Here is a 21,143-nt window from a genome sequence, read left to right as displayed (position 1 = left end):
AGAAGGAGACTTAACTTATATTTGCAAATGGTGTATTTCTTCGACTTGAAAAATGTTTAAAAGTTATAGCTCAAAATTATTTTTAATGTCATTCGCTGCTGCCTCGGGGGAAAATAATTTGACGAAAATACAGCTAGGGTCGTGACGAATGTCCTCTTAAAATTTGAGCGACATGCGTGCGAATTTGTGGATGTGCATAATTTACATTGACGTACACACACAATCATGCCATTTATATATATATATATATACACAGATATATAAATATAAATATATATACAGATATATAAATATATATTCTTTTATTCTTTTACTAGTTTCAGTCATTTGACTGTACCACCGTTAAGGATTTTAGTCAAGCAATTTTACCCTGGGACTTATACTTTGTAAGCCTAGTACTTATTCTATCAGTCTTTTTTACTGAACCTCTAAGTTACAGGGATGTAAACACACCAACATCAGTTGTCAAGTGGTGAGGTGGGTGGGAGTGAGGTGATTAAAAAACAAGAGAAAATTTAATCTCAGCTGTGCATATTTTCAGGTGTCATCAAATGGCCATCATCATCATCATCATCATCATTAAACATCCATTTGCCATGCTGGCATGGATTGGACAGTTAACTAAAGTGGGCAAACAGGAGAGCTGCACCAGGTTCCAGCCTGTTTTTTGGCTTGATTGCCATGGCTGGATGCCCTTCCTAATGTTGACCACTTCATACAGTGTGCTGGGTGCTTTATACATGGCACCAGCATGGTAGCCTTTTATGTGCCACTGGCACACCCATACACATTATATACCCCAAAATTAGGGAATGGAGGAGATAAAATCCAGGCTACATATGTTTCATTGCTTGCGGAACGAGGAAGTAGTAATTAGCCTAACGAAGGGTTGACCGCAAGCTACTCTTCAGGCCAAGAATACCTGTTTCTTTACTACCCACAAGGGGCTAAACACAGAGAGGACAAACGGATTAAGTCAATTACATCGACCCCAGTGTGTAACTGGTAGTTATTTCATTGACCCTGGAAGGATGAAAGGCAAAGTCAACCTCGGCGGAATTTGAACTCAGAACATAGCGGCAAACGAAATACCGTTAAGCATTTCGTCCGGCGTGCTAACCATTCTGCCAGCTCCTCACCACCTGCCAGGCCAAGAATACCTTTGTTATATGAAGTTTACGTTGTCATTAAGCAACACTGTGTTAACTTGGGGATTTCATCACAAACAAAAATATATCTCCTGCAAGTTAACACGGGATTTCCTAATGACAATATAAACTTCAGGTAATCAGGGTATCCTTGGCTTGAAAAGTAGTTTGGGGTCTTCCCTTTACTTGGGTAATTACTACTTCCAAGGTTCCGCTAGCAATGAAGCATATGTAGCCTGGATTTTATCTCCTCCATCCCCTAATCTTTGGATATATATTTGCATGTACAGCAACCCCAGTTGCTAACGGTGAACTATAAAATAATCTTTTACCAGTTTATCGTACTTTGATACAGGAAAAATTCACAACCTTCTTCATCAATAAACCATTATTGTTCCTAAAAGTTGTTTTTTAATATCTTCTACAGACTGCTTGAAGTTCACTATCTTCCTACACCTTGATCTACCTTTACACACATGCATATGAATGTAAAATAACTATAAGAGATATTCTGCACACCTTTTTTTTTACATGGGTTTCACCTGTGGTAACGAGCTTCTACCTACCTAACCATATGACATCAATACTACACACTTAGATTCTATCTCTCTTTGTTTACATCACAATTACTGAGAACCAAACTTCACAAAATAGAACTTTTACTGACTGTCTGCTATTTATGCTCTTTCATGCATTTGTTTTTCTCTAGATGTTGTATAAATATGCCCTAATCAGACCCCATACCTGTTATTTACCTGCCTATTCTTTTATTCTATTGTACATAGATTATCTTCATCGATATATTGCCTATGGCCAATCTTTATTTATAGAATGTTTCTCATGTTACATCAGCACAGGCTTTTTACATGACACCAGCACCCATAACCCTGCAAAATTAGGATCCCTTGGCTGAAGAGGGACGTAGGGAGCATGCCTGTATGCAAGGACAGCCACGATTTTAAGGTTTGCAAAGATTATGTAAAAACCATGATTTTGCTCCAGAACTTTCTTCTGCTGCTGAAGTACAGCAAGCATCATTTCACCCTCTCTATTGCCACACTGGCTCTCAAACAGAAAGTCCTATTCAAGATGGACAAAAAACATTATTTAACACTTTTGTATTTAAACCAGCCCAAATATTTTACTTGTCTTATAAATTGAAACTGGTCAGATTCAGCTTCTCACACCTACTCGACAATGTCATTCTCAAAAGTAAATAATCACATCAATGAAAGCTGAAGGCTACAGGATACTGCATGATTAATTCTAAACAATGCGAATGAATAAGTATTAAATGTGACCGAGAAATCTGAATGCTAAAGGGTGAAGCGAAAATCTCCAAAACAATTTACAAAAGAAAATATGTCACAAGAGTCTTCATTTCCTTTCAGCTCCTAAGAGTAGAGAACTTAGCACATATAGTAAGTGAACCTTAAGACAAGGTAAGACACACTAACCTTGTGGATGTCACCGAGATTAATGTAAAGTGTTGGAGTCTTGTCACAGTAAAGAGGGAACAGAGAGTCTTGGGAACTTTGGCCTGAGTAGGAAGGGTCAGCAAATGACATCCTGATTCTTGATTGTAGCAAGTGAGGTAATGTTGCACTTCTAGCAAGAGGAGAGCAGTTCTGAACAGTGTGAAATTGCTGCCCCACCCATTTCTAAAGATCATCTCCTCCTTGTTGGTAGTCAACAGTAGAGATTAATTGGAGGACATGTTGTGCATGGAGGAGGACATGTTGCGCATGGAGGAGGACGTGTTGCGCATGGAGGAGGACGTGTTGCACATGGAGGAGGCCGTGTTGCGCATGGAGGAGGATGGATTGCACATGGAGGAGGACATGTTGCACATGGAGGAGGACATGTTGCACATGGAGGAGGACGTGTTGCGCATGGAGGAGGACGTGTTGCACATGGAGGAGGCCGTGTTGCGCATGGAGGAGGATGGATTGCACATGGAGGAGGACATGTTGCACATGGAGGAGGCCGTGTTGTGCATGGAGGAGGACGTGTTGCGCATGGAGGGGGACGTGTAGCGCATGGAGGAGGACATGTTTCACATGGAGGAGGACGTGTTGCGCATGGAGGAGGACATGTTGCACATGGAGGAGACGTGTTGCGCATGGAGGATGGATTGCACATGGAGGAGGATGGATGCACATGGAGGAGGCCGTGTTGCGCATGGAGGAGGATGGATTGCACATGGAGGAGGACATGTTGCACATGGAGGAGGCCGTGTTGCGCATGGAGGAGGATGGATTGCACATGGAGGAGGACATGTTGCACATGGAGGAGGACGTGTTGCGCATGGAGGAGGACGTGTTGCGCATGGAGGAGGATGGATTGCACATGGAGGAGGACATGTTGCACATGGAGGAGGACGTGTTGCGCATGGAGGAGGATGGATTGCACATGGAGGAGGACATGTTGCACATGGAGGAGGACGTGTTGCGCATGGAGGAGGATGGATTGCACATGGAGGAGGACGTGTTGCGCATGGAGGAGGACGTGTTGTGCATGGAGGAGGACATGTTGCGCATGGAGGAGGACGTGTTGCGCATGGAGGACATGTTGCACATGGAGGAGGCCGTGTTGCGCATGGAGGAGGACATGTTGCACATGGAGGAGGACGTGTTGCGCATGGAGGAGGATGGATTGCACATGGAGGAGGACGTGTTGCGCATGGAGGAGGACGTGTTGCACATGGAGGAGGCTGTGTTGCGCATGGAGGAGGACATGTTGCACATGGAGGAGGCCGTGTTGCGCATGGAGGAGGACATGTTGCACATGGAGGAGGCCGTGTTGCACATGGAGGAGGACATGTTGCACATGGAGGAGGACGTGTTGTGCATGGAGGAGGACATGTTGCGCATGGAGGAGGACGTGTTGCGCATGGAGGAGGACATGTTGCACATGGAGGAGGCCGTGTTGCGCATGGAGGAGGATGGATTGCACATGGAGGAGGACGTGTTGCGCATGGAGGAGGACATGTTGCACATGGAGGAGAACGTGTTGCGCATGGAGGAGGACATGTTGCACATGGAGGAGGCCGTGTTGCGCATGGAGGAGGATGGATTGCACATGGAGGAGGACATGTTGCACATGGAGGAGGCCGTGTTGTGCATGGAGGAGGACGTGTTGCGCATGGAGGGGGACGTGTAGCGCATGGAGGAGGACATGTTGCACATGGAGGAGGACGGCTTGCGCATGGAGGAAGATAGCTTGCACATGGAGGAGGACGTGTTGTGCATGGAGGAGGATGGCTTGCGCATGGAGGAAGATAGCTTGCACATGGAGGAGGATGGATTGCACATGGAGGAGGACGTGTTGCGCATGGAGGAGGGCAGCCGTGTAAAGAAGTGCTGATCTTTAACTGTGGAAGGAACCTATGGAAGAGGTAGACTCGTGAAGACACTTCAAGCTAAGTGAAATCGTAGTCATGGTCAGTAAATGGCACCTGTGCCAGTGACACATAAAGTGCACCGGTGCTAGTTACACATTGACATGTAAGAGGCACCTGTGTCAGTGACACATGAGATACCTGTAGCAGTGGCACGTAAAGAGTGCCTGTGTCAGTAACATGCAAGAGGCACCTGTGTTGGTGACACATAAAATGCATCCATGCCAGCGAGACACAGAAGGCACCTGTGCCAGTGACGCATGAGAGACACCCAGTACACTCTTGGAGTGGTTGACATTAGGAAGGCTATCCAACCACAGAAACCGAGCGAAAACAGACAGGAGCCTATTGCATCTCTCTGGCCTACTGGTTCCAGTCCAACCCATGCCAGCATCGGAAACAACCATTAAAAGATGAGGATAATGACTGCCAGAAGAGGAGTTGAGAAGAGTGTGAAATTGCTTCCCCACCCATTTCCAAAGATTATCTCCTCGTTGGTACAGAACACATCGGTTGGTGTCAACCTGACATCTGTCGACCATAAACAGCACTCAACGCATCAGAGAAACATTGAAAGTTGTTGCTGTCTGAGTTTCAATTGAATCTCATCTGCCATTTCACTATATGATGACTTCAACAAGGACGTGTCCTCCTTGATTTTTGATGAGCTGATGATTTTGTACGCCCTCAGAAGACAGTACTTCAGTTCACTCATCAACATACATATACAGACATCATCATCATCGTTTAACATCCGCTTTCCATGCTAGCATGGGTTGGATAAAATGACTGAGGGCTGGCGAACCAGATGGCTGCACCAGGCTTCAATCTTGATCTGGCAGAGTTTCTACGGCTGGATGCCCTTCCTAACGCCAACCATTCCGAGAGTGTAGTGGGTGCTTTTACGTGCCAGTCAGGCAGTACTGGCAACGACCTCGCCCGAATCTTTTACACATGCCACCGGCACAGGTGCTAGTAAGGCGATGCTGATAATGATCATGCTCAAATGGTGCCTTTTAAGTGCCACTGGCACTAAAGCTAATTAGCCACTCTGTCAATCACACTCGTATGGTGCTCTTTGCTCCCCGCTAGTATGGATGTCAGTCATCAGATTTCACTTGCATCAACAGGTCTTCGCAAGCAGAGTTTAAGTCATCCAAAGAAGGAAAAGGTATGCATAAGTGGGCTGGTTATGCCCCTGGCATAGGCCACGAGGTTATGGTCTCATTTGGCTTGCCAGGTCTTCTCATGCACAGCATATTTCCAAAGGTCTCGGTCACTAGATATTTCCTTTAGTTCGAAGGTCATACTTCACCACTTAATCCCAGGTCTTCCTGGGTCTACCTCTTCCACAGGTTCCCTTAACCGCTAGAGTGTGGCACTTTTTCACACAGCTGTCCATAGATATATATATTTTAACACAGACACCTCTACAGACACATCCGTACCTGTGCCTGAATAACAGGACACTTACCGTAAAGCATTCATTAATCCTTCCACTTTGTCATTCTGTTGGTCCCTTAGAAGTTTTATACAACTCTTTACCTGAAATCAGAAACAAAAAAAAGAAAGAAAATATATTTATATGCACAGGTGTGAGGTAAGAATAGGTGCAGGCATAGCTGCAGATAAGATGCTTGTTTCCTAACCACATGGTTCTGGGTTCAGTCCCACAGGGTGGCACCTTAAGCAAGTGTGTTTTACTATAGTTTCAAGCTCATCAAAGCCTTGTGAATGAATTTGGTAGAGGGAAACTGAAAGAAGCCCATCGTCTGTCTATATATATATATATAAACATCATGTTATATAATTAGGGTTCAGTAAAATAATTTATTTTTTAGTGTGCATTGTCTGGGAGATTTTTCTTATAGTAGAAGAAATAGCTAAGATTTTTGGCTGCTATTTCTAAAAGTTCGGTGTGTGGTAAAGTAAATTATTTTACCGAACCCTAATTATATAACGTAATGATTTAAATATACCTTAAATGGTCTTCTTACATACTGAACACTACTTGGTAAAATTAATTAATAATTAATTAATTTTACCCTTTTATTATTGATATATATGTATATACATATATAGATAGATAGATAGCACTCAGATGTAAGTAGAATATATATATCCAAGGTAAACCCTCATGTATAACAAGTATCATTTGCAAATATCATTTGGAAGAATTTCAAGAAATTCAGAGTATTTGACAACAAAAAATATGTATAGAGAAAATCACATCTTATAAAACCTCACCTTGTAAAGCCAACAATTGCTTCTATTATATTACCACACACACACACACACACACAAACACACATGCATACATATAGAAAATATTAAAATTAATATAAATATTTCCCAAAATATATGTTAATACAACATTATGAAGGGAATCCATTATCAGAGAAATTCGAATTGAACATATGAAATATTACCAGAACACAAATACCTACAAAAGGAACACTCAGAGGGAATTCATTCTAAGACATTGCTGTATTCAACTAATGGTGAGATTAGTGAATAACAAAAATAAGAAAAATAAAAAATAAACATAAGAATTTTACGTCATGATAATTAGAAATAGAGATTTAGAAGAATTAACCTTATTATATGATATACGAAAAGCTAGTATAATTACGAATTATATTACATATATATATATACTTTACAAAGTTGGTGGATACTTACATCAATACCAGAATTTTTGGCAAATGCCCCCACAGGATGTACATGGTCATACAGAATTATTACCCCAACCATCACCCGTAAACAAAATAGCTTCGTCTCTTCATTTTTGAACCTTGAGCAGTAGTTTCTGAAAGTGAAAGTAAGAGAATGGTAACCACGGAGTTTTGCTCATTTATGTAACAGTGAAGTGAGCAGGTTTAACGTCCACAGATGAAATCATGTCACTCTGGCAGGAGCTATCAGTAGAATATTTTCATGAAAGATTGGAAATAAAGGAGAACACTTGTATGGAAGTGGCATTTGTTTACAATTATCATGTGATGTGAAGGCAAGGAGACACAAACAGACAGGCACAACATGCTTCTTTCAGTTTTCATCTACCAAGACTGGAAGTACACTAGAAGACATTTGCCCAAGAGCCATGCAGTGGTACTGAAGCCAAAATTATGAGGTGGGGAAGTACACGCAGCCATGCCTGCACCTAACTTCAAATACCAGCCTTGTACACACTGTATAATTTCTAAGTTTGACTGAGGATTATTTTGACAGTGCAAGAGTCTGTAGAACACACGGTTGTTTAGATACTACAAGAGACATTAATTGCTTAGATGCACTGTTCGCAATATCCTCCAAGCATTTCAAGTAAAAAAAAAAGTCAATAAACACAACATCGTCGGCCAAAATATTGTTGCAAAGTAGAAAGCTTTGAAGTCTTTGAAGATGAAAAACGACCTTCCACAACTGATAATGGCCATCTGACTGTCAGGGAAACAGATCCGCATAAAATGACTTTTGCTTTCTTTTTTCTTTAGTTGTTTCAGTCATTAGACTATGGCCATGCAAAGAGTTCAGGCCATTTCTGGTCAAGAGAGACTTTGAACCGAGCGGTCGTCGGCATCTTCACTATCTCGTCCGGCAGCTTATTCCACGGATCCGCAACCCAGACAGAGAAAGCCCCTCTCCTTCGATTGAGACGAAATCTTGATCACACTGGGATGAGATGAAAACTGTTATTCTGTAGAATCAACAGCATTCAATAGAGTGGCCGGAAAGTTGAAGTCACTGTAGGTCAACCAATACAATCATTCACAGCTCTTTGAATTCTGGTGACACCAAAACAGTGAAGAAGCATTGCCAGGATTATTTAAGAATTGCATCAAGAACCACAACGGTGGTGCCAGCATTAGGATTCTCAAGAGGCTAAGTACTGCTCACTCATCTAGAAAAAAGGCTTACTGGTGGGATTGGTAGCACTCTGGGCAAAATGCTTAGTGGCATTTTGTCTGTCTCTATGTTCTGAGTTCAAATTCTGCTGGAGTCGACTTTGCCTTTCATCAATAAAATAAATACCAGTTGGACACTGGGGTCAATGTAATTGACTTAGCACCTACCCAGGAATTGCCGGGGTGCTCAGTTAGAATTTTCTTCTGGTTGAGTAGTCCATCCTGCTCAAATGGTCCTTGAATAAGGGTTGTTTAAAGATGTGAACAAAATACCCCTGTTTCCAGGGGTGAATTATTTGAATCCCAAAGAATTCCTTTCAACATATGGCTATGATGCTCCTTCACTACTTCTGCTCATGATCAGAGATGCAAACATCATCAGCCAGCAAACGACAAACTGATAATCAAATCTGTGGAATTGAGCAGAATATTTGCTGTATCCCATCTTTTATACCAACACAAAACAATGTACATAGTAACACTTCCAATCAGTTAAAATGATGCTATGAGAGCCAGAGCCTGGTAAGGCATCAGGGCAATTATAATTATAATTATTATTATTATTATTTTACTTCTCAGAGCTCTTAATCTTACTTGCTCTGGTTGATTCTGTGAGAGCAGTAACCTGTTAAAAGGGGTCTCACAGGGGTTTTTCTGCAAATTACAAGCTTTGGTACTTGAATGGTAACTTATTGTGGAAGACATTCAACACCCAAACACTAATCTCAAAATCCTAGCTATCCCCAACAGAACAGTTTTGGGGGCCCGCTCTGCCCTCATGTCAACCCCAATTTCTTCAACATAATCCTGGAACCTGGTTCTTAGTGCCTCAAGTGCTCCATACTTTTCACAAAGTCTCCAGTGAATAAACTTAGCCATGTTATCGTGCCTCCTTTTGCAATGCTTTTGGGCAAACTTGCTACACTCACTCACAATATGTGAAATTGTCTTGTTTTTGCTGCCACACGTCCTATTAAGGGGTGATTCACTGCTCTAATCCATTTAGAGTTTGGTGTAATTAGTTCTTGGGGCTTGTTCTTGGGCATCCTTTCAGATCACTTTCTCTTAGCCATCTCCAGGTGATCTTGTCTTTCCCTTCAATTTCTCATCATCATCATCATCATCATCATAGGTACAAGTGAAAGGCAGTGAGCTTGCAGAATCGTTCGCTCGTCAGGCAAAATGCTTATCAGTTGACTCTTTCTGCCGGGGTTCACTTTGCCCTTCATCCTTCCAAGGTTGATAAATTAAGCACCAGTAAAGTACTGGAGTTGATGTGATCGACTTACCCACTTCACCACAAATTCCAGGCCTTGTGCCAATTGTAGAAAGGATTATTATTACGGTTACAAGAGTAAGACATTGAACTGGCAGAATCGTTAGCACACAGAATCGTTAGCAGTATCTTGTCTACTCTTACTCTTTTACTTGTTTCAGTCATTTGACTGCGGCCATGCTGGAGCACCACCTTTAGTCGAGCAAATCGATCCCAGGACTTATTCTTTGTAAGCCTAGTACTTATTAAATCGGTCTCTTTTGCCGAACTGCTAAGTTATGGGGGACATAAACACACCAGCATCGGTTGTCAAGCGATGTTAGGGGGATAAACACAGACACACAAACATACACACACACACACACACACATATATATATATATATACATATATGCGATGGGCTTCTTTCAGTTTCCATCTACCAAATCCACTCACAAGGCTTTGGTTGGCCCGGGGCTATAGGAGAAGACACTTGCCCAAGGTGCCATGCAGTGGGACTGAACCTAGAACCATGTGGTCGGTAAGCAAGCTACTTACCACTCAGCCACTCCTGCGCCTATAGTCTGAGTTCAAATTCCGTCAAGGTTGATTTTGTCTTTCATTTGTTCCCCAAAACTGCTGGCCATGTTCCATAAATTCAAAAATTCAAACTGATATTAGGATATTTTCTTGTTTTCTTTTTCTTTGTGGTTGTAAAGTTTTAAGGGAGAAACACCAAATTCGTAATCTGTCTCATAAAAATCTTTTTTTTTGCCAGAGTGAACAAAGATATTCTATGAGCATTTCCTTTAGCATTTAAACTGGCCAAATCAGGCCCAAATATTCTACCAGTCTTATTGCTCCAATCAGCCAGATGCAGTCTCTCACACCTACCCTACAATGTCCATCTAAAAACAAATAACCACAACATCAAAATCTCAAGGCTATGAGGGAATACATGACCCCTTTTAAAATTTGGGGACAAATAAGCCTTACATTTCATAACTTAAACATTAAGGATGTTAAACATTCTTGTCTTATTTTTTAACTGCCCCTGAAAGATTTTGAGAGAAGGAGAGAGAGAGAGAGAGAGAGGAGAGAGAGAGAGAGAGAGAGAGAGGAGAGAGAGAGAGATGGATGGAAGCAGACAAAAGTGAGTATGAAATCAGAATTGACTTACGGATTTTCTATCATCTCCCGGCAAATATTGGCCATTGTACTGAGACAGTCAGTGGTGATCTCAACAGGGAGGTCTTTGTGCTGTTGATGGAAAGAGAGGAGGTCATAGTGACAGTGGTAATGGTGATGGTGGAAGAACTGGTGTGGTAGTGGTGTGGTGGTAAGATAGTGGAAGTTGTGGTTAAGGTAGTGGTGACTGTGGATAAAGATGGTGATGGTGGTGGTGTTGGTTGTGGATAGAGGACAATGGTGGGAGATAGGGATTGCGGTGGTGGTGTGGTTCACAGTTAGTTGCTTACCTCTGATGACACACAGACATTGGTTACAACAACAACAGCTATATCCATCAGACATCAACAACACCACAAAAACTAAATCACTACTCCCAAACTAAACGGCTCCACTTTCTGCAGCACCCCCCATGGAAAATGTTGGCGTGGCTGTGTGGTAAGTAGCTTGCTTCTCAACCACATGGTTCCAGGTTCAATCTCATTGCATGGCACCTTGGGCAAGTATCTTCTACTATAACCACAGGCCAACCAAAGCCTTGTGAGTGGATTTGGTAGATGGAAACTGAAAGAAGCCCATCATACACACACACACATTTTATCTTTTACTTGTTTCAATCATTTGACTGTTGCCATGCTGGAGCACACCCTTAAAGGGTTTTAGTCAAAGAAATTGACCCCAAGACTTATTCTGTGTAAGCCCAGTACTTATTTTATCAATATTGTTTGCCGAACCACTAAGTTACAGGGACATAAAGTGATGGTGCGGGAGCCCAAACACAAGGCACACACACACACACACATATATATGTGTGTGGTCCGAACAGTAAGTATCCGGACTGTAGCCATAGTAACGAAGCCAAAGCACGCAGAGTGAAGCCGCTTGGCACAGATTGACCTCAAACTCTGCTGTGCTTGCACACTAAGCTTTTACATTGTAGCTCACTTCTGCTGTTTACAGCAGTGCTTGGAAGGAAGGTGTGTAGCGTGTGATCATCACATTGACTACGACAGAGAAAGTTGAGCAGAGAATCTGCATCAAATTCTGCCAAAAGCTTGGTGATATCTGTTGAGAGGCCTGCACAAGGTTTCCATCCTTCTCAACAGAATCAAGGAGATCTTGTACAACTGAAACCCGAGTGTCTTCTTGGTCAGCTGGAAGCAGTTTTGGCACAAACTTGGCAAACACGCCTCTCACACCCAAAGCTTCTGTGATAATGGACTGAACCCTAACTAATCTGCACATCCCCTGATAACCCACGGATGGGGATTCAATGGTTTCCCCTTGCAGCTGCATGCACATCTGCAATGGTTTTCTCAGTTCTGCTGGTTGTGGATCTCCCAGAACTCTCATTGGAGATACCGTTTACAGCTGAGTGGACTGGGCAATGTGAAATGAAGTGTTTTGCTCAAGAACACGATACACAACCAGCCTGGGAATTAAAACCATGACCTTATAATCATGAGTGCCACACCCTAACTACTCTTCCATGTCCCTTCATACACTAAATTCACACAAACTGCAAATTATACAGAACTACACAGAGAACACCCACAAATACTCACCACACATTGGACAAAGATAACCAACTTCAAACCGTGTGAAATTAAGTGTTTCAGTTTTAAAAAGATTAGAAAAATAACGAAAGAGGAAGAAAAACAATTGGCTCATTGTTAACGAGTGCGTTATAACAGATTCATTGTTAACGAGTTGAGTTTTAAACTAAATTAAAGGACATCGCAAAAATCATTTCAGAAAAATTAAAATAGCATGACACTGATTATGTTGCTGAAAATAGATGAAATAAAATAATGTTTTGCATATATCAATACATGTAATGAGTGCATGTATGTATACATACATACATACATATATTATATACACACACATAAGTAAATATCGAACAACGATAATGAGTGCTCAACACCACATTGGTGGATAAAGATTCTTTATTTCTGTAATGAGGCTACCATTGGTTTCATGTTAATGAATACTTCAACAATTATCAAGTCTATCACAAGGAGCATTTTAATCCAAATATGATAGATTTGATAATTGCTGAGGTATTCCTTAACATGAAACCAATGGTAGCCTCAATACAGAAATAAAGTTTACATATAAACACACACATATATTGAGTCATCCCATAAATAATATAGTTTTTTTTTTCAATTGCATGAACTAAAAGTTGGAGGGGGATCGAAAAAACTACCTGCATCAATTTGCTATAAAAGCAGGTGTAGTAATTTTACCTTTGACTTATTCTTAGTGCAAGTTTTGAAGAGTGCAGTTCAATTTTAACAGTTATTTTTCAAAGCTATAACGGAAGTGACAAAGGAGCAAATTTTAGCATATTTTGCTTTATGAGTTCAATGAAGGCAACAACGGAAAGTGCAAGGAATATTAATGCAGTCTATGAGGATCGGACAATAAGTGTAAGCCAGTGTCAACGGTGGTTCCAGAAATTATGGAGCCAAAAACTACAGCGTAGAAGACGAGCCTCATCCTGGAAGATCTGTAGAGCTCACAAAGGATGTCCTGCAAACCCTGGTGGAACAAAATCCCATTGTAACTGTTGAGGAACTAGCAGAGAAGCTTGGATTTGGTCATTCAACCAGCCATCGACACCTACATGCCATTGGAAAAGTCAACAAATTGGCTCAGTCGGTTCCTCACAAACTTCCCGAGTGTAATCATGTGCAGAGAGTGAATGTGTGCTCTTCTTTGCTGTCACGTCTCATGAAGGAACCTTTTTGGACCGAATAGTGACTGGTGACGAGGAATGGGTCCTCTGTAAAAATGACAAGTGGCAAAGACAGTGGGTAGGGACAGGAGAAAGACCGGCACCCCAGGCTAAAGAAGGTCTTCACCCACATAAGGTGTTGTTATCTGTTTGATGGGATATGAAAGGTTTAGTCCACTTTGAACTTTTAAATCCAAACCAAAGGATAACAAAGGAGATCTACTGTGAGCAGCTGAAGTCAGCACTGGAAGAAAAACGACCATCTTTGGTTTCAAGATGAAAGGTGTTCTTCCATCAGGATAATGCTCAGCCACATGAGGATGAGATTCCAAAGGCTGGAACAGTTTGAATGGGAAACGATTCCCCACCCACCATATTCTCTGGACATTGCCCCATCTGATTATCATTTATTCTGCAGTCTTCAAAATCCTTTGGACGATAAAAATATGAATTCTGTAAATGAAGTCAGAACAGTACTGGAGGAGTATTTTTCATCACAGACAAGAGAATTTTGGAAGAGGAGCCTTGCAAGTCTACCAGATAGATGGAAGAGTATTGCAGAAAATGGAGAGTATATTTTAGATTAAAAAAGAACTTTGTTTACCTTAATTTTGAAAAATAAAAAAAGTATTAAAAAACTGCATTATTTCTGGGATGACCCAAAATATATATTTATATATTTTGTTAAGCGACCAGTTGAACATTCATCATATATAAGTTAAACATTACTAGTACACTATGTTAAACACGTAAAGAAGAACAATTAAAACACACCCATGCACTTAGCCAAATATATAATCACATGTAACAAGAAAATGCATTCATGCAAAAAGAAAACACATAATTAATACACACACACACACACACACAGAGTCAATTCAAATAAAAAAAAAACCCAGAGAAAATGAATGTGAGGACATTCACAAGAAGTGTATTAGCTTGATGCTCGGTTTGATGCGCTGCTGGCAATAATTTCTCCATCTTTGGACTTTCCCCTTCCTCCTTTCCAATGAAGAGCTATGCTCGAAACCTCAAACTCTCTCCTTTCGCAGAGCAACAAGACAACAACACTAGTCATGCATGTCCTCAAGTTCATTCTTTTTGTGTTTTTTTATTTAAACATTTAAACCATTTATTTATTTGAATTGGCTATATATATATATATATGTGTGTTTATATATATAATTATATAATAATTATATATATATATATAATAATTATAATTACTATAATCATTTCTTAAATATAGCCATGAAACACATGTCATTATTCTACCAAATATATACGTTTTATTAATTATTTTGCACATTACTTAATCATCGTTATATGTTTTTTCTTATATCTAATCTTTCTATAAGATGTAATTTTCTAAATGGTATAATTTAATGTTTCATTATTGAATTGATAAAAGGTGATTATTCTCTAATTTATATATATATATATATATATATATATACTCACATATATACATATATATATGCGCTATATTTGTTTAAAAAGTTAAACACAATCCTTTACACAGCTGAACACAATTATATTTGGCAAAAAACAAAAACATATTCATATGCAACACACACACACACACACACACACACATGGAAACACTAACATGCAGATGGTTAAACATGTAGCATACGACAGATTATGGGGTTTCTCAACTGCTTTGAAACAGCAGTCAAGTCTCCCTCAAATCACACCATACACGCTTTCTATCATCGGTCTAACCCGTCTGGGTTGACCTAGGGTCAAACACTAACAACAACAACTGAAACAGCTGTAAAAACAATACACAACAATAGGATCTCTTTAACAAGTTAGAAATAGCAGCCAAATTCACACAACTCACACTTTTACAGTGATAGAAAATGATGAACATATTAAACAATGTAGTCTTAGATTATTTCAACACAGATGGGATGGTCATGGTGAGACTAACTCTGCTGAAGGTTAAATAACATTAGCAACACCTATAGTACTGACCACACAACATTCACAACAGTAACCTCACAACATTAAATAACAACAACAACAACAACAAACAGATGGAAAAAAAATCACTGCAAATTGGAAACAGAAACAGATAAAAAAAACAAACAATTAAGACACATATCAATCCAAGGCCCTATAATTAGTAAAAAATCTAACAGCATTCTAAAAGTGACCTTTGACACGAGAGGTCATAAGGGCAGCAGTGAGGGTTAAGTTTGTTACAGAAGGAAGTTCAGAAGTTTTCAAGACCCCCCCCCCATTCTGCTCCCATACAAGAAACAGTTTATTGACAGAAAGAGAAGTAGGAATGCTAAGTAGTATTATTGTTGTTGTTATTACTATATTATTATTATTATTATTATTATTATTTATTATCATTATTATCATTATTATTATTATTATTAGTAGTAGTAGTAGTAGTATTTAGATACTGCTAGAAAAAGAAAAAGAAAAGCATGATTGTGGATGGTTTGTATTAAAATTCCTGTTTACTGCCTAAAAGTGAATTGATGGATGAGACAGCCAAACGATCATCCTAATCATCAAATCTCTCTAAATGGCAGAGGTTTAATTAGAATTCTTGTAAACCACACACACACACACAGACATTTAGAGAATAAGTAAAAATAAAATATTTCATCTGCTCAACATTTGTTTCAAAGACCACATTCCATACGGAGTGAATAATGAATTCACTTGAGATAATCATAATCCTTTCAACTAAAATTACCAAGCTTCTAATGTTTCTATGCACAGACATGGATACAAGGTGAAGGCAGGGCAGTGGAGATTAAGAATCATATGTTTAGCTGTGTGAATGCAGTAAAGTGTGACCTCTGTCATATTCACTGACTGACCAAAACATTGAAGGAAACAGGAAATAGCCTGTCATATATATATATATATATATATATATATATATATATATATATATGTATATATATATAGACACATGTTAATATCGAACAATGAAAATAGTGTGCTGAACACTACATTAGTGGATAAAATATTTTTACTTAATTGCTTAACACTACCATTGGTTTCATGTCAAGAGATCCCTTAACAATTATCAAATCTGCCACATGGAACATTGAGTGTTCGTACATGAAACCAATGGTATCCTTAACCCATAAATAAAGTATATATATATATATATATATATATAATTTTAATTCAGGAAAGACAAGTCAAATCTATGTTACATATGTTTCAATGAACAAACGTAATTTATTTCATATTACTTACAAAAGTTCTGCAATTTTATGCAAGAAATTCAAAGTCATTTTTGAGACATAATTTGATTCAGAATCAACTTATGAAATAAACATACAAAAGTTAGAAGAACTTTCCCCACTTCAAAGGGTGAATCAAACCATGTGTGCTTAAAATTGCATATCTTTTGTGTGTGATATGAAATGGTGCTTGTTCATTGATGCGTACATAACAAATAATTTGATTTGTCTCTTCCTCAAAATTGTCATCCATTTTGTGAGGATTCAAACGTACCTGTTTGATATACATGCCCTATGATTGACAAAGCGTTCTTTTAACCCTTAAACAGGGGAAAAGAGTTGCATGAATGTGTGTACCAAACATGCAAAAACAGAAATCTTTCGTAAGGGTAATTTTTATACTAATTTTCACTTTAAATAAGTACGAAAATGATAATAATTGTTAGTCTCTTGCGCAATAAAATTTACAGTTTTATAAACAATTAAAAAGCACTGAAAAATATTCACTTTCTTTTCATGATGGTCGTATCCATGTAAAATGCACTGGGGGGAGCACTGTGTTCTTCAGCGAAACACTTCAATCTCACTTTACTCTACAATCACTTCCTGACACATGGCGCCCTCTGGCACCTCGTCAAGTAATGTCAGCTTCATGGAGGGAGTGAGGTAATGACATGCATAAGATCTGGTCATCCAATCTAAGTAGAGACCTCAAACTTGAAATCTTCAAAGCCACAGTCGAACCAATTCTACTCTATGGCTCAGAAACCTGGACGTTATCAAAGAAGCTTGAGAGGCGGTTGGATGGAACCTACACTCGCCTCCTTATGAGAGCTCAAAATCTCTGGTGGAAGCGTCATCCAACCAAAGTGCAAATATATGGGAAACTACCACCTGTGTCATCTCTTGTGAAAGGTAGGAGAGTCCAGTTTGCTGGACATTGTTGTAGAGCTGAAAAAGAGATAATTTCTACTCTTCTCCTCTGGAAGCCATCTAGTCGCAATACCAGAGGGCGCACACTCTCCTACCCTGATGTAATCTCCAGGGATACAGGCATCCAGCAACAGGACCTCCGTAATGCCATGATGGACTGTGAAGTCTGGCGTAGCATGGTAAATTCCATTGTCTCGACCACGGTCGAACAATGATGATGATGATGATGAGGTATTGCACAGCACAAACATTTGATCGCTATAAACAAATCATTCGTGTCGGTTGTTGAGCAGGAGATTTCAGAACCATTTTCCTCTGACTACGAGAGACTACCATCAACTGACTGAAGTTTAACCAATCATTCTCTCATCCTGAAAAGGTTCAACTTTTTACATGGCTCTTTAGACACTTTCCAGGCTCCTGCATGAACTGCTGCTGCTGAAGGAATTGGCCGACATTCTACTCATCCTTTCAATCACAATATATATATATATTCTTTTATTCTTTCACTTGTTTCAGTCACTTGACTGCGGCCATGCTGGAGCACCGCCTTTAGTCGAGCAAATCGACCCCGGGACTTATTCTTTGTAAGCCCAGTACTTATTCTATCGGTCTCTTTTTGCCGAACCGCTAAGTGACGGGGACGTAAACACACCAGCATCGGTTGTCAAGCAATGCTAGCGGGACAAACACAGACACAAACACACACACATACATGTATATATATATACATATATACGACGGGCTTCTTTCAGTTTCCATCTACCAAATCCACTCACAAGGCATTGGTCGGCCCGGGGCTATAGCAGAAGACACTTGCCCAAGATGCCACGCAGTGGGACTGAATCCGGAACTATGTGGTTCGTTAGCAAGCTACTTACCACACAGCCACTCCTTTTTACTTGTTTCAGTCATTTAACTGTGGCCATGTTGGAGCACCGCCTTAAGTTGAACAAATCGACCCTAGGACTTATTGTTTGTAAGCCTAGTACTTATTCTATTGGTCTCTTTTGCCGAACTGCTAAGTTACAGGGACGTAAACACACCAGCATTGGTTGTCAAACGATGGTAGGGTGACAGATATGCACACATGTAGAAGACACGCAGTGAGATTGAACCCAAAGCCATGTGTTGGGAAGCCAGCTTCTTACCACACAGCCACTCCTGTGCCTGTATATATATATTTTATATATGTACGCGTGTGTGAGTGTGTATATGTATATATACCAATATGTATATATACTACCAAATATATGTTTTTATTATTATTATTTTGCAATTTACTTAATCATTGGTATTTTATTGTTATTTTAATTTTAATATTTCTATTATATGTAATTTTCTAGATGGTGTAATTTAATTGTTCATTTTGAATTGATAAAAGGTGTTTTTTCTTATATATATATATATATATATATATATATATACACACACACACACACACACACACACACATATGCATATGAGGATACATGGTCTAGTGGTTAGGGTACTGCACTGAAGATCGCGAGATTGTGGTTTCAATTCCTAGACTGGGTGGAACATTGTGTTCTGGAGCGAAACCCTTCATCTCATATTGCTCTGAAATCTCTTCAACACCTGACACGTGGTACACCATGCACCTGTCCAGGCAATATCAATTTGGTGGAGGAAGTGAATGAATGCACGGCATGGACATTTGATCAGTATAAACAAATCAGTTGTGCAGATCATGTGACAAAAGCTGACCACTCATTCGCTGTCTTCAACAGGAGAGTCCATCATATGTGTGTGTGTGTGTGTGTGAGTACGTAAAAAACACCATTTGAGCGTGGCTGTTGCCAGTACCGCCTGACTGGCCCCTGTGCCGGTGGCACATAAAAAGCACCCACTACACTCTCAGAGTGGTTGGCGTTAGGAAGGGCATCCAACTGCAGAAACTCTGCCAGATCAAGATTGGAGCCTGGTGCAGCCATCTGGTTCGCCAGTCCTCAGTCAAATCGTCCAACCCATGACAGCATGGAAAGTGGACGTTAAACAATGATGATGATGATGATGATGATACATACATAAAATGTGTTTCTTTCATTTCTGTCTACCAAATCCACTCACAAAGAATGTCCAGGAATTTCACTAAACTGGGGAATCCCCACCTGACTTAGAGGTAGGCAAAGGTTGACATCAAGTAACCAAGGCAGATGTAGAACATTCTGACTAACCCATGCGATTGGGGAAAGAAGAAGTCGAAATGAAGAGGAAACACAACTACACACAAATATATGCATGACAGGCATAGGAGTGGCTGTGTGCTCAGTAGCTTGCTCACGAACTACATGGTTCTGGGTTCAATCCCACTGCATGGCACTTTGGCCAAGTGTCTTCTACTATAGCCTTGGGCTGACCAAAGCCTTCTGAGTGGATTTGGTAGACGGAAAGTGAAAGAAGCCCATCGTGTATATGTATATCTGCATGTGTGTGTATATGTTTGTCCCCCCAGCATCGCTTGACAACTGATGCTGGTGTGTTTATGTCCCCGTAACTTAGCAGTTCGGCAAAAGAGACCGATAGAATAAGTACTGGGCTTACAAAGAATAAGTCCTGGGGTCGATTTGATCGACTAAAGGCAGTGCTCCAGCATGGCCACAGTCAAATGACTGAAACAAGTAAAAGACTATGTGTGTGTGTGTGAGAGAGAGAGAGAGAGAGAGGGAGGGAGGGAGAGAGAGAGAGAGACTATCTGTTCATGTCTATTTACTCCTGCTGGCATGAGCTGGATTGTCTGATAGGATCCAACAGGTTAGAGTACCTCTTGGAAAGCCATAGATATACATACACATATGAGCATATAATACATCCGCTCAGTTTGGGACTTGAACTCCCTACCTCATAATTGTGAGCCTGAAGCTCTAACCACTGAGCCATGCACCTTCATGTTCTTGAGCAAGAAACTTTATTTCACGTTGCTCCAGTCTACTCAGCTTAGAAATGAGTTGCAGTGTCACAGGTGCCAAACTGTATCGGCCCCTTTGCCTTTCCCTTGGATAACACCAGTGGCATGGAGAGGGGGGCGGCTGGTATGTATGGGCAGCTGCTGGTCTTCCATAAACAACCTTGCCTGGACTTGTGGCTCAGAGGGTAACTTTCTAGCTGCGATCCCACGGTCATTCGTGACCAAAGAGGGGTCCTTCAATACATACGTACAAACACATACACAGCTAGCTAGATGAAAGGTCTTTTGTAGCATACTATGACTACTACTATTACTAACATTATGCATGCCAGGCCTACCTGTTACCACCTATTTCAACACCATAGGCCATTCTGTCACTCATCAGTGAGTGGCAACGCTGTACACCACGGGTCCACATTCT

At 40.4% G+C, this 21,143-nt stretch overlaps 1 protein-coding gene across 1 annotated transcript in view; it reads right to left on the bottom strand.

Moving 5' to 3' along the window:
• Positions 1-21,143, bottom strand: part of LOC115226685 (CYFIP-related Rac1 interactor B) — a 93,619-nt gene that overhangs the window by 31,420 nt on the left and 41,056 nt on the right. The window contains exons 3-5 of the mRNA XM_029797701.2: positions 10,889-10,968; positions 7,231-7,357; positions 6,023-6,093 (exon numbers count right to left, since the gene is read on the bottom strand). Of these exons, the coding sequence (XP_029653561.1) occupies positions 6,023-6,093; positions 7,231-7,357; positions 10,889-10,968 (278 nt within the window). The remainder of the gene's footprint in view (positions 1-6,022; positions 6,094-7,230; positions 7,358-10,888; positions 10,969-21,143) is intronic.

The sequence above is a fragment of the Octopus sinensis genome, linkage group LG30 (genome assembly GCF_006345805.1).
Source record: "Octopus sinensis linkage group LG30, ASM634580v1, whole genome shotgun sequence".
Classification (NCBI taxonomy): Eukaryota; Metazoa; Mollusca; class Cephalopoda; order Octopoda; family Octopodidae; genus Octopus; species Octopus sinensis.
The sequence above is the reverse complement of the archived record's forward strand: the minus strand, read 5'-3'. Positions and strand labels throughout refer to the sequence as shown.